The sequence below is a fragment of the Diachasma alloeum genome, unplaced genomic scaffold (assembly GCF_001412515.2).
Source record: "Diachasma alloeum isolate Michigan unplaced genomic scaffold, Dall2.0 Dall_scaffold_00203, whole genome shotgun sequence".
Taxonomy (NCBI): Eukaryota; Metazoa; Arthropoda; class Insecta; order Hymenoptera; family Braconidae; genus Diachasma; species Diachasma alloeum.
In genome coordinates this window covers 1,541,474-1,556,715 of record NW_021680368.1, presented here as the reverse complement: position 1 = coordinate 1,556,715, position 15,242 = coordinate 1,541,474, and the positions used below count along the sequence as shown (strand labels likewise).

The following is a 15,242-nucleotide window of genomic DNA, read 5'->3' as shown; positions in this document are numbered from 1 at the left end:
AATTAAACTTTTCGCAGATAATTTATTATAAACAGACAAATGATCCTCTCTTATGTTTCAACATGAATTGTTTTGTGCCCAAAGATTATTTTCACCTCTGAATAACAAACGAATGTGGTTCAGGAACTGTTAGACAATTCGATTATTTATCAGCAGCCAATTGTGACGAGGGGAGGACGACCTTTTCACCTGGTTTGAAGGCTGGCATTCCGATGTAAGGACAGCTTGCACAGCGGAATGCATCTCCGAGGTAGCACTAATAACGAGAAAATCGAATGAAACTCAATTAATAATCACATAATTATGGATAAAATTATGAATAAATACAACAGAAAAAATTGGTGCCCATCAATAATGATTGCTATTCAACAAATGAAATGTTAAACGTTGATTGGCGTATAGAAGAAAAAGTTCACGTAGTGTTCACTCTCTTACATTTCCACAAGACGATTTTTCGGTTTTCTCCTTTGCAGCTTCTCCATTCAATTCTTCAGCTAGACCACAGGAGCAGTCTTTGCAGGCTTTACGTTTGCCAGTTGTTCCACAGACTATTTAAAAATGGAAAAAAAAATCAGTATAAAAAAAAGTAAAGAATAAATTATGGATAATGAAATTTTATGAAATTAAAATTAATAGAAATCGTAATGAATTAAATTTTGGTTTGTCAATTATTCTGAAAGTGGTTATGAAAGAAAATGTCGTGAGACGTTTCTTATAGCGGGGGAAATTTCCTCTGGAAAATGTCTCCCTTTCGTGAAATAACTTACTCCAGAGATAATTCAATAATTGATTTGCAGAATAAAATTAGTTGAATTCTTTCATCTTTGGTTCTTAGGTAATTATTCCCCTCATGGATTATTTTGGAAAAAATATGTCTAGAGAATGTTCTTGCAGAGACATTAATTTTCCACAAAATAACTGTCTTGACATTCTGTTCTAGAAGCATTCAGTCTTAACGTCATTGCATAGTTAATTACAATATTTTGATTAGTTTAGAATTATCTTAGAGGCGAGTGGTTGTAGAAGATACCAAAAAAATTATCTACTAAAATCACCCCTCAATAAAAGAATTGAACATTCAAAAAAATAATTTAATTGCAATAATTTAGTAATTTAGTAGTATCAATAATTTAGTAATTATTATGAAGATTCAATATCATTTTTCTTGTTGTATGAAAATGTAAATTACCCCTGAGTGATGATTCCGCAGGTTTTTTCAAGTCCTCTTCATCCAATAAATCGTCCTCATCGATCAGGTCATCCTCAACAGCATCATCGAGCTTCCAAACGTTCTGTGGTTTCTTTGCAAAGGACAAAGCCACTGAAGATCCAATCTAAATGGGCAATAATTTGAAACCCATGTATTTCAATTCAGACATTGTTCAAGACATGAATCATACAGGGAGAATAGTCCAAATATGGAACGATCAAGACCCGCTTTAAAGTTAAAGTTGAAATTTATGCACTCGAAAAGTATAAACTGACGCATTCATGAGACGAAAATAGAACGACGATTTGATTCAATCAGAAATCAATGAAAAAAAAAACATTATAAAAGGTCCTGATTTAATACATGTCTCCTTTACGAAACTTATTAAATATTACAGGGTTTTGAATATTCAATATATTATAGTATAACCAAAATATAACCAAGAACACCAGAAACAAATTACAAATATATTCAAATACTTATTCCATTTCGTTCAGATGTCAGTAACTCTGGCGATCGTATGTGATATTAATGCTAATATTGTTATAAAATATAATACATTCTATCTGGTGGAGTTGGTGGAAGTATAGGAGAGGATGGGGTAAAATAGACGGATCCGTGACTAAATAACTACGAAAAAATAACTTACGACAAAAAAACTTGGTCGTAATAACTTTTACATAAAAAACTTATGCAAAAATAACCAGAAACACAAATAATTTGGGACAAAATAGCCAGAAAAAAAATAACAAGCTCCAAAAATAACTCCAAATGAAGTACAATTGTAACAGACTACGGCAAAAAAAGAAAGGGGATAAAATATCTAGAAAGCTTAGCAATGAATATTGTTTTGTCAGCTAGAAGGCAAAAGAAAAAAATTGAAAACACAAAGAAACGCAGAAAACAAGTGACTGAAAGCAACAAATTATTTATGTCTCAATGAAGGATTATATCCGAAGTTATTTAACGAAATATTTAATCACAAATTATTTATATCTCAAGTTATTTTGGCAAAGTTATTTCAACGTAGTTATTTTGACGCAAATTATTTAGTCGTGCTCCCAAATGGACACTTGATTTTTTTTTGAATATTCATAGCTCAGAAACAGATCATCAATTAAGCTCAGTCTAAGCTCATCACAAAGAGGAATCATTGTTCTTTCTATTGAAAAATAAAATTATGCAATTTAATGAACAACTCAACACGTCATGAATATTTCAAAAAAAGTCAGGAGTGTCCATTTTACCGTACCCTCTCCTATACAAGGCGTGTGCAGATGTAAAACTAAGCAAAAATAAGCAGAAACACAAATAATTTGGGACAAAATAGCCAGAAAAAAAATAACAAGCTCCAAAAATAACTCCAAATGAAGTACAATTGTAACAGACTACGGCAAAAAAAGAAAGGGGATAAAATATCTAGAAAGCTTAGCAATGAATATTGTTTTGTCAGCTAGAAGGCAAAAGAAAAAAATTGAAAACACAAAGAAACGCAGAAAACAAGTGACTGAAAGCAACAAATTATTTATGTCTCAATGAAGGATTATATCCGAAGTTATTTAACGAAATATTTAATCACAAATTATTTATATCTCAAGTTATTTTGGCAAAGTTATTTCAACGTAGTTATTTTGACGCAAATTATTTAGTCGTGCTCCCAAATGGACACTTGATTTTTTTTTGAATATTCATAGCTCAGAAACAGATCATCAATTAAGCTCAGTCTAAGCTCATCACAAAGAGGAATCATTGTTCTTTCTATTGAAAAATAAAATTATGCAATTTAATGAACAACTCAACACGTCATGAATATTTCAAAAAAAGTCAGGAGTGTCCATTTTACCGTACCCTCTCCTATACAAGGCGTGTGCAGATGTAAAACTAAGCAAAAATAAGCAGAAACACAAATAATTTGGGACAAAATAGCCAGAAAAAAAATAACAAGCTCCAAAAATAACTCCAAATGAAGTACAATTGTAACAGACTACGGCAAAAAAAGAAAGGGGATAAAATATCTAGAAAGCTTAGCAATGAATATTGTTTTGTCAGCTAGAAGGCAAAAGAAAAAAATTGAAAACACAAAGAAACGCAGAAAACAAGTGACTGAAAGCAACAAATTATTTATGTCTCAATGAAGGATTATATCCGAAGTTATTTAACGAAATATTTAATCACAAATTATTTATATCTCAAGTTATTTTGGCAAAGTTATTTCAACGTAGTTATTTTGACGCAAATTATTTAGTCGTGCTCCCAAATGGACACTTGATTTTTTTTTGAATATTCATAGCTCAGAAACAGATCATCAATTAAGCTCAGTCTAAGCTCATCACAAAGAGGAATCATTGTTCTTTCTATTGAAAAATAAAATTATGCAATTTAATGAACAACTCAACACGTCATGAATATTTCAAAAAAAGTCAGGAGTGTCCATTTTACCGTACCCTCTCCTATACAAGGCGTGTGCAGATGTAAAACTAAGCAAAAATAAGCAGAAACACAAATAATTTGGGACAAAATAGCCAGAAAAAAAATAACAAGCTCCAAAAATAACTCCAAATGAAGTACAATTGTAACAGACTACGGCAAAAAAAGAAAGGGGATAAAATATCTAGAAAGCTTAGCAATGAATATTGTTTTGTCAGCTAGAAGGCAAAAGAAAAAAATTGAAAACACAAAGAAACGCAGAAAACAAGTGACTGAAAGCAACAAATTATTTATGTCTCAATGAAGGATTATATCCGAAGTTATTTAACGAAATATTTAATCACAAATTATTTATATCTCAAGTTATTTTGGCAAAGTTATTTCAACGTAGTTATTTTGACGCAAATTATTTAGTCGTGCTCCCAAATGGACACTTGATTTTTTTTTGAATATTCATAGCTCAGAAACAGATCATCAATTAAGCTCAGTCTAAGCTCATCACAAAGAGGAATCATTGTTCTTTCTATTGAAAAATAAAATTATGCAATTTAATGAACAACTCAACACGTCATGAATATTTCAAAAAAAGTCAGGAGTGTCCATTTTACCGTACCCTCTCCTATACAAGGCGTGTGCAGATGTAAAACTAAGCAAAAATAAGCAGAAACACAAATAATTTGGGACAAAATAGCCAGAAAAAAAATAACAAGCTCCAAAAATAACTCCAAATGAAGTACAATTGTAACAGACTACGGCAAAAAAAGAAAGGGGATAAAATATCTAGAAAGCTTAGCAATGAATATTGTTTTGTCAGCTAGAAGGCAAAAGAAAAAAATTGAAAACACAAAGAAACGCAGAAAACAAGTGACTGAAAGCAACAAATTATTTATGTCTCAATGAAGGATTATATCCGAAGTTATTTAACGAAATATTTAATCACAAATTATTTATATCTCAAGTTATTTTGGCAAAGTTATTTCAACGTAGTTATTTTGACGCAAATTATTTAGTCGTGCTCCCAAATGGACACTTGATTTTTTTTGAATATTCATAGCTCAGAAACAGATCATCAATTAAGCTCAGTCTAAGCTCATCACAAAGAGGAATCATTGTTCTTTCTATTGAAAAATAAAATTGTGCCATTTAATGAACAATTCAACACGTCATGAACATTTCAAAAAAAGTCAAGTGTCCATTTTACCCCACCCTCCCCTATACAAGGCGTGTGCAGATGTAAAACTGTAAAAGTAACATCAATGAAATAAATTCTATTCTATTCTATTCTATATTATATTATTCAATATTGAATAACTTAATATTGAATATGTGTACAAAATGTGTACCTCATACGAAGGTTTTTCCCCAAAAATCTGGCAAACGCCCAGGTCATCCTGGTACTCATCACTGAGAAGACCTTGGATCCTCCACGTTGACGTCAGAGGACTGACTCTGCACTCTTTGAACCTAAAACCACTGACCCTCAGGGCTGAGATGTCCTCGGAGAAGAGTTTGTCCGCCTCATTGGCCTTGGAATTGTCAATTAATTTATGTAGAACAATAGATCCCCCTGGGGCGACGAATTTGAGGAGATCAACGAGGTCTTTCTGCTCGTGAGCATCGAATGCCAGGACCCAATTGAAGGACGAGTCGTTCGCAACTGCAGATTCAACAGAACAAGCGAATCAGAAGTTGATCGGGTGAGGGGGAAATTGAATATTCTGGATGGATATTTACGTGTCTTCGAGTCAGCTGACTTGATCACCTTAGCTTCACAATTGTTAACCTCCAACAGAGACGGGGGAAAGTCGGTTGTGCTCACTTTGTTATTCAACAGCACCAGGACTTTGTCGTCCTTTTTGACGAAGTCGAACATTGTTTATTTGCGTTGCACGTCACTCGCTCACTAGAGTAAGTTATTATTGTTAGTTGAACAACGATTGTGTCGCGTTGATCTGCAAGTGTTTTCGTCGGTGAACGTAGCGGTCAGCCAGGTTAGGCTAGGCTGTTCTCCAAACACATGGGAGAAGAGGACAGTTGCGGACGGAGGGTTGGGCATCTCTCGATTACCACAGATTTTTACGTTGTAAAAACCCGTAGTTTACGTAGTGGACTTTCCCCCTGAAAAAATCACGGATCTGACACTTTGATCCCAGGTGAAAAAAAAAATTCTATTTTTTACTTTTCCCAAATACTTTTGAGAGTTCTGGATAGCCCGTCACTTAAATAGTCGGAATCGACTTTCACCCGGCGAAAAAATTCGATTTTGGCGAAAGTCGACTTTTCCCCTGAAAAAATCCAAGATATGACACTTTGGGCCCCAGGTGAAAAAAAAAATTTTTTATTTTTCACTTTTTCCATATACTATTGAGAGTTCTGGATAGCCCGTCACTTAAATAGTCGAAATCGACTTTCACCCGGCGAACAAATTCGATTTTGGCGAAAGTCGACTTTTCCCCTGAAAAAATCCAAGATATGACACTTTGGGCCTCAGGTGAAAAAAAAAATTTTTCATTTTTTACTTTTTCCATATACTATTGAGAGTTCTGGATAGCCCGTCACTTAAATAGCCGGAATCGACTTTCACCCGGCGAAAAAATTCGATTTTGGCGAAAGTCGACTTTTCCCCTGAAAAAATCCAAGATATGACACTTTGGGCCCCAGGTGAAAAATTTTTTTTTTTCATTTTTTACTTTTCCCATATACTATTGAGAGTTCTGGATAGCCCGTCACTTAAATAGCCGGAATCGACTTTCACCCGGCGAAAAAATTCGATTTTGGCGAAAGTCGACTTTTCCCCTGAAAACATCCAAGATATGACACTTTGGGCCCCAGGTGAAAAAATTTTTTTTTTATTTTTTACTTTTCCCATATACTATTGAGAGGTCTGGATAGCCCGTCACTTAAATAGCCGGAATCGACTTTCCCCCGGCGAAAAAATTCGATTTTGGCGAAAGTCGACTTTTCCCCTGAAAACATCCAAGATATGACACTTTGGGCCCCAGGTGAAAAAATTTTTTTTTTATTTTTTACTTTTCCCATATACTATTGAGAGGTCTGGATAGCCCGTCACTTAAATAGCCGGAATCGACTTTCCCCCGGCGAAAAAATTCGATTTTGGCGAAAGTCGACTTTTCCCCTGAAAACATCCAAGATATGACACTTTGGGCCCCAGGTGAAAAAATTTTTTTTTTATTTTTTACTTTTCCCATATACTATTGAGAGGTCTGGATAGCCCGTCACTTAAATAGCCGGAATCGACTTTCCCCCGGCGAAAAAATTCGATTTTGGCGAAAGTCGACTTTTCCCCTGAAAACATCCAAGATATGACACTTTGGGCCCCAGGTGAAAAAATTTTTTTTTTATTTTTTACTTTTCCCATATACTATTGAGAGGTCTGGATAGCCCGTCACTTAAATAGCCGGAATCGACTTTCCCCCGGCGAAAAAATTCGATTTTGGCGAAAGTCGACTTTTCCCCTGAAAACATCCAAGATATGACACTTTGGGCCCCAGGTGAAAAAATTTTTTTTTTATTTTTTACTTTTCCCATATACTATTGAGAGGTCTGGATAGCCCGTCACTTAAATAGCCGGAATCGACTTTCCCCCGGCGAAAAAATTCGATTTTGGCGAAAGTCGACTTTTCCCCTGAAAACATCCAAGATATGACACTTTGGGCCCCAGGTGAAAAAATTTTTTTTTTATTTTTTACTTTTCCCATATACTATTGAGAGGTCTGGATAGCCCGTCACTTAAATAGCCGGAATCGACTTTCCCCCGGCGAAAAAATTCGATTTTGGCGAAAGTCGACTTTTCCCCTGAAAACATCCAAGATATGACACTTTGGGCCCCAGGTGAAAAAATTTTTTTTTTATTTTTTACTTTTCCCATATACTATTGAGAGGTCTGGATAGCCCGTCACTTAAATAGCCGGAATCGACTTTCCCCCGGCGAAAAAATTCGATTTTGGCGAAAGTCGACTTTTCCCCTGAAAACATCCAAGATATGACACTTTGGGCCCCAGGTGAAAAAATTTTTTTTTTATTTTTTACTTTTCCCATATACTATTGAGAGGTCTGGATAGCCCGTCACTTAAATAGCCGGAATCGACTTTCCCCCGGCGAAAAAATTCGATTTTGGCGAAAGTCGACTTTTCCCCTGAAAACATCCAAGATATGACACTTTGGGCCCCAGGTGAAAAAATTTTTTTTTTATTTTTTACTTTTCCCATATACTATTGAGAGGTCTGGATAGCCCGTCACTTAAATAGCCGGAATCGACTTTCCCCCGGCGAAAAAATTCGATTTTGGCGAAAGTCGACTTTTCCCCTGAAAACATCCAAGATATGACACTTTGGGCCCCAGGTGAAAAAATTTTTTTTTTATTTTTTACTTTTCCCATATACTATTGAGAGGTCTGGATAGCCCGTCACTTAAATAGCCGGAATCGACTTTCCCCCGGCGAAAAAATTCGATTTTGGCGAAAGTCGACTTTTCCCCTGAAAACATCCAAGATATGACACTTTGGGCCCCAGGTGAAAAAATTTTTTTTTTATTTTTTACTTTTCCCATATACTATTGAGAGGTCTGGATAGCCCGTCACTTAAATAGCCGGAATCGACTTTCCCCCGGCGAAAAAATTCGATTTTGGCGAAAGTCGACTTTTCCCCTGAAAACATCCAAGATATGACACTTTGGGCCCCAGGTGAAAAAATTTTTTTTTTATTTTTTACTTTTCCCATATACTATTGAGAGGTCTGGATAGCCCGTCACTTAAATAGCCGGAATCGACTTTCCCCCGGCGAAAAAATTCGATTTTGGCGAAAGTCGACTTTTCCCCTGAAAACATCCAAGATATGACACTTTGGGCCCCAGGTGAAAAAATTTTTTTTTTATTTTTTACTTTTCCCATATACTATTGAGAGGTCTGGATAGCCCGTCACTTAAATAGCCGGAATCGACTTTCCCCCGGCGAAAAAATTCGATTTTGGCGAAAGTCGACTTTTCCCCTGAAAACATCCAAGATATGACACTTTGGGCCCCAGGTGAAAAAATTTTTTTTTTATTTTTTACTTTTCCCATATACTATTGAGAGGTCTGGATAGCCCGTCACTTAAATAGCCGGAATCGACTTTCCCCCGGCGAAAAAATTCGATTTTGGCGAAAGTCGACTTTTCCCCTGAAAACATCCAAGATATGACACTTTGGGCCCCAGGTGAAAAAATTTTTTTTTTATTTTTTACTTTTCCCATATACTATTGAGAGGTCTGGATAGCCCGTCACTTAAATAGCCGGAATCGACTTTCCCCCGGCGAAAAAATTCGATTTTGGCGAAAGTCGACTTTTCCCCTGAAAACATCCAAGATATGACACTTTGGGCCCCAGGTGAAAAAATTTTTTTTTTATTTTTTACTTTTCCCATATACTATTGAGAGGTCTGGATAGCCCGTCACTTAAATAGCCGGAATCGACTTTCCCCCGGCGAAAAAATTCGATTTTGGCGAAAGTCGACTTTTCCCCTGAAAACATCCAAGATATGACACTTTGGGCCCCAGGTGAAAAAATTTTTTTTTTATTTTTTACTTTTCCCATATACTATTGAGAGGTCTGGATAGCCCGTCACTTAAATAGCCGGAATCGACTTTCCCCCGGCGAAAAAATTCGATTTTGGCGAAAGTCGACTTTTCCCCTGAAAACATCCAAGATATGACACTTTGGGCCCCAGGTGAAAAAATTTTTTTTTTATTTTTTACTTTTCCCATATACTATTGAGAGGTCTGGATAGCCCGTCACTTAAATAGCCGGAATCGACTTTCCCCCGGCGAAAAAATTCGATTTTGGCGAAAGTCGACTTTTCCCCTGAAAACATCCAAGATATGACACTTTGGGCCCCAGGTGAAAAAATTTTTTTTTTATTTTTTACTTTTCCCATATACTATTGAGAGGTCTGGATAGCCCGTCACTTAAATAGCCGGAATCGACTTTCCCCCGGCGAAAAAATTCGATTTTGGCGAAAGTCGACTTTTCCCCTGAAAACATCCAAGATATGACACTTTGGGCCCCAGGTGAAAAAATTTTTTTTTTATTTTTTACTTTTCCCATATACTATTGAGAGGTCTGGATAGCCCGTCACTTAAATAGCCGGAATCGACTTTCCCCCGGCGAAAAAATTCGATTTTGGCGAAAGTCGACTTTTCCCCTGAAAACATCCAAGATATGACACTTTGGGCCCCAGGTGAAAAAATTTTTTTTTTATTTTTTACTTTTCCCATATACTATTGAGAGGTCTGGATAGCCCGTCACTTAAATAGCCGGAATCGACTTTCCCCCGGCGAAAAAATTCGATTTTGGCGAAAGTCGACTTTTCCCCTGAAAACATCCAAGATATGACACTTTGGGCCCCAGGTGAAAAAATTTTTTTTTTATTTTTTACTTTTCCCATATACTATTGAGAGGTCTGGATAGCCCGTCACTTAAATAGCCGGAATCGACTTTCCCCCGGCGAAAAAATTCGATTTTGGCGAAAGTCGACTTTTCCCCTGAAAACATCCAAGATATGACACTTTGGGCCCCAGGTGAAAAAATTTTTTTTTTATTTTTTACTTTTCCCATATACTATTGAGAGGTCTGGATAGCCCGTCACTTAAATAGCCGGAATCGACTTTCCCCCGGCGAAAAAATTCGATTTTGGCGAAAGTCGACTTTTCCCCTGAAAACATCCAAGATATGACACTTTGGGCCCCAGGTGAAAAAATTTTTTTTTTATTTTTTACTTTTCCCATATACTATTGAGAGGTCTGGATAGCCCGTCACTTAAATAGCCGGAATCGACTTTCCCCCGGCGAAAAAATTCGATTTTGGCGAAAGTCGACTTTTCCCCTGAAAACATCCAAGATATGACACTTTGGGCCCCAGGTGAAAAAATTTTTTTTTTATTTTTTACTTTTCCCATATACTATTGAGAGGTCTGGATAGCCCGTCACTTAAATAGCCGGAATCGACTTTCCCCCGGCGAAAAAATTCGATTTTGGCGAAAGTCGACTTTTCCCCTGAAAAATCCAAGATATGACACATTGGGCCTCAGGTGAAAAAAAATTTCATTTCTGGATGAATTTTACAAGGGTCAACCTCATTGTTTATTGATCTCTATTGAATTCGTCGTGTAATCGTCTTTCGTCTTGACATTAATTCGTTTCCTTCGGCATTCGTAAATGACAAATTCCTACAATACTCTCGACCCCTAAATCACAGAATGTGCTGCCCCCTCTCGTCTCCACCCGCCCCAAACCTTCTTTTACCACTTACCATCACGAGATAACCGACAGAAAACCTCTACCCGCCGCTTCCATTTACACCAGCCCCTTGGGAGGGGGCAGCGGCTGCCGCGGCTCGGGACGCCTCGCGGTCGCGTCGCCAGTTGGGTGGCAACTGTCAGGCATGCGGTTCACCTTCCGCCTCTCCCGGAAACAACCGTCATCCTCGTGCTGTTCAAACTGAACAGAAAAAACTAACAAATAAACTAACGTCAGTCCATCGTTTTTATACAACAAAACTCATTCCTCGATTGTTAATCGCGACATCATCTTAAATTCGTTGAACATGTGACATTGCTAGTGTTGACAAATAATCCGGTGAAGTAATAGTGAACAGAGTGAAGTGATAGTGGAGCAAGTGCAAACTGAGTGGAGGTTTAATCCCTGTCCATCGGTCGGGGGTGTGGATTACTTATGCAAGGGGGTTGATAACAAAAGACTATGGTTGCCAAGCATTTCACGCAGGGTAAGATGCCTTTTTGTAATTATTCGCGGGGGTTAATACCCCCTGTGTCCGTCTGTTTACCTGTATCGATTCATTGTTGTTATTGTGCGGGTATGAACTGCATAATAATTCAATATATTCGCATGGTTAATTCAGGTTGAAGCGAGTATATTGATGGGATTGAGTGAATTCAGTCAATTGTCGGTGCTTTTGTGTTTTATTATTTTTTGAAATTTATTCTTCGAGATTTCGTGGAGACTTTGGGGTGGCGTTCCAGGGAGGACTCTTCTCTGGAACTTCTATTGGTGTGATTGAAGGAATTCTATCAATTGGCGTTGTTTTTTATTTTTTTATTTTTTTTATTCAATAGCGAAGCAAAACGGTTCAAGTCGATTTTGAGTGTTGGCCAGGTTTGGATGAGTATCTCGGAATCTAAGGCAGATAGCAAAATTTTTGTTATAACCTTTTTTTTAGAGCAAACTGAGAGCTGCGAAAAAGGTAATTATGAAAATTTCGTTACCTCCCTTAAATTCGGAGATATTTCTCATCAAAAAGTGATGTTTTTATTTCAACGAGCCTTTGGGGTGGAGTTCCGGGGAGTCTTCTTCCCTGGAACTCCACGTTTAATTCAGCTTCAGAAGATATTGGTGTGATTGATGGAATTTTGTCAATTGTCGTTGTTTTTTATTTTTTAACTTCCCGACCCGAAAGGAGGAAGTTATTGTAATGACCCCGAAAATCGAATTTGGAATTTCCATGATTTCTCCACATTTCTCGGCCTCTCGAATCATCCTAAAACGTTTTTGGAGACATGTCTGTATGTGTGTGTGTGTCAGATCCTGCCAGCTATGACATTTCAATCATTTTGATAGTCCCAAGAGTCTATTAAGAGTGAAGTACGATTGGAGTTATTATTTTAGTCAATAAGAAAAGTTATAGACACCAATGCAGAGTGATTTATTGAATGATAAGAGAGAAAAATCACATTTACATCAACTCGTGCTACGACAGAGTTAATTCTTAAGCCACAAGTTAAGAAACTCACAATTTTAAAACGTTGATATCTCCGTTACAATAGTAAAATGGAATTAAAAATCCCTTGGCTAAGGTTTCGAATAGTTAAAAATTTAATAAAAATGCATAAATTATAGCAATATTCGTATATTTCACTGAAATATTGCCAATTAAAAGAATAGGTACAATGAAAATGGCATTGATCCTACGCTCGTTTTGCACCCCTGTCAACTGGTAACGGACTAAACGGATGAAAAAATCATTTAAAAGATTGGACTGTCCAATGGAAATATAATTTTGCGCATCGAGATATTTTTTAATGTTGTTTTATCACAAAATAGGATACTCACGATGTAATTAGTTCGGATATAACCTTTCCATATCACTCAAATCACGAGACGAGGATAGGGACATGTGTCAAACGAGCATGGGGACAAATGAACGAGCGTAGGGACATGGAACTTTTCACATTCATGGACGATTATTTATTAAAAAATAGTAATTATCATAATTAATATAAATAAATTTCAATTCTGAAGGTTTTACCCTCTGATATGTAATTCAAATCATCGCATCTTCACGCTCATTTCGATAGAAATATTGGACTGATGATGTGTTCACCTTAGCTAGACGAGCGTAGGGTCATTTACCTTAGTATATTTTCTCTCGTTGACATGTGAAAATGGGGTTTATTTCGTTTTACGACTTTTTTTTCGCCGATCTGGTATTTCGTCCCCTGGTCTATTGCTGGAACATTGTCTAGGCTCTTTTAATGGGGGAGGGGAACATCTGGAGATGAAGGTGGCATTGACCCGAGAGAGGTCCAGACAAATTGGGAGGATGTGGCCTTTTTTCCCTTTGAGTCTAGCGTCTCTTTTTATTTCATTTCATCGACGTCTACCTGGGATTTCCCCCGGAGAGCGGAGGACGTCGCGGACGTAGAGCCCTCTTTTCCGTTGAAAGACAGGGGAGAGAGTTGATAATTTTTTGCACAACCAGTATTCACTGGTGCACGCCAGCTCCACTGTACGATTTTGTGCGTATACCTGTAGTGATGCAATAAAGAGCGGACGTGACGCGCATTTTTGTGATAAATAAAAAGTCGGGGGGTTCTGTTCAATCGGAGGGAATCGATGAGTCACTGGTAAATACCGGAGGCTTATCGAACATTGTTGACTCGCCAAAAAATATTTTTTTGGATTTTCTGAGTGAGAGAAACGAAAGAATTTCAGAAACCTCCCACTCGCCAAAAAACACTTTTTTGCACTCGTTACGAAATATACTATTTTTTTAGTGATGTTACGTTCAGCGAATGCCGAACTGTGCCATTTTTCGTTTACTAGTACTGAAGAATTTGAAATTATGTCACTGAAGAATTTGAAAATGCCGCGTGTTTTTTTTGTGAATAACTTCGTGTCACATATTGACCAATCAGAATTAAGGATTAGCGGTCAGGCAGTGTCGAGATATTTCGATATAAAACAACTTCACGTTTCGTTCATCTTTAGTAAATAGGAAAAGCACTTGTTGGAATTCATGCCTGAATACAAAAATTAATTTCTTAGTTTAGTTAAACATTTTCTCTTTTCCACCCAAACACTCAGGGTGACATTTATGGCTTTTCTTAGAAAATAGAGACGTGAAGAAAAACAGTCCTCATGGTGAGTCACAAAGGAGAGGCTGAAGAAAATTGAAACAAGGGCCTTTTGTCAAATGGGTCCAGAGAGTGAAAACTCTCATGACTTTTAGTTAGTCGTCCTAGAGACTTCGTTGGAGAAAGATATACCTTCTGCGTGCGATCATTAAAGAGTTTTACTTTGAAGAATAAAACTAATGTGTTTTTATTGAGTATTCCTACACATAATCCAATAGCACTCGTTAGGGGGATAATTAAGTAATGATCAAGCGCTCTTTAAACGGATTAACATCTAAAATTTTTGTTCATTGTTTAATTATCTCGGTGATGAGCAGTTTTGCAGCGAATGTCACGAGCCATTTCCTGGTAGCTCTACGGAGAGAATAGCATTTTTGACCTTTTTCGATAAAATCACTCATTAAGGGGATAAATAATTAAGTAATCCCCAAGCGCTGTAAAATGGAGTAAAATATTGAACAGAAACATTCATCATGTCGGTAATCAGCAAATCTTCGAGAAAATGTCGAGAAATCCCTTCTGACCTTTTTCGATAAAATCGCTCATTAAGGGGATAATTAAGTAATCACCAAGTGCCTGTCAAATTGAGTAAAATTCAAAATTTATGTTAATTGTCTAATTATCTTGGTAATGAGCAGTTTTACAGCGCATGTCACGAGCCGTTTTCTGGTAGCACTACCGAGAGAATAGCATTTTTTGCCTTTTTCGATAAAATCACTCATTAAGGGGCTAAATAAGTAATCACCAAGCGCTGGAAAATTGAATAACATACAAAATTCATCTCGGTAATGAGCAATTTTACAGTGAATGCCACGAGCCTTTTTCTGGTGGAACTACCGAGAGAATAGCATTTTTCCGGGCTGCTGCGGTGGGGTTTTTTCACTCGTGAAGTTAGCCGGTCCTCGCCTTCGGCTCGGACGCCAACTCCAAACGGGTAAAAAACCCTCATGGCAACACCCCGGAACAAGATTTTTTTGTAGTGATTTTCAAGTTTCCAAGTTTGGTAAGTATGCGATATCAATTCCCTCGTGAGGAATCGTCAGAGCAGTACAGAAAATAAATACGTGGTTTACAGACCAAAAAATCTTTGAAATTCCATACCAAAAATTTATTACATAATTTTTTATTTTTTGTTCTTTCGTATACCCGCTCGGATTTTTACGATTTGTTCCCCCCCCCCCC

The 15,242-nt window shown here is 37.0% G+C and overlaps 2 protein-coding genes across 2 annotated transcripts in view; one reads left to right on the top strand and one right to left on the bottom strand.

Annotated features, from left to right (window-relative positions):
- Positions 1 to 2: 2 nt before the first annotated feature.
- On the bottom strand, positions 3 to 5,647 carry LOC107036075 (anamorsin homolog). Its single transcript, XM_015253810.1, has 5 exons — positions 5,372 to 5,647; positions 4,981 to 5,294; positions 1,190 to 1,334; positions 436 to 548; positions 3 to 256 (listed from the first exon to the last, which is right to left on the bottom strand). Exons 1-5 carry the CDS (start codon positions 5,508 to 5,510, stop codon positions 143 to 145), a joined length of 825 nt encoding a protein of 274 aa, XP_015109296.1. The 5' UTR covers positions 5,511 to 5,647; the 3' UTR covers positions 3 to 142.
- A 5,682-nt stretch (positions 5,648 to 11,329) lies between these two features.
- LOC107036051 (unconventional myosin-X) overlaps positions 11,330 to 15,242 on the top strand; it is a 50,052-nt gene continuing 46,139 nt past the window's right edge. Inside the window, exon 1 of the mRNA XM_015253773.1 lies at positions 11,330 to 11,413. Within this exon, the coding sequence (XP_015109259.1) occupies positions 11,389 to 11,413 (25 nt within the window). The 5' untranslated portion in view covers positions 11,330 to 11,388. The remainder of the gene's footprint in view (positions 11,414 to 15,242) is intronic.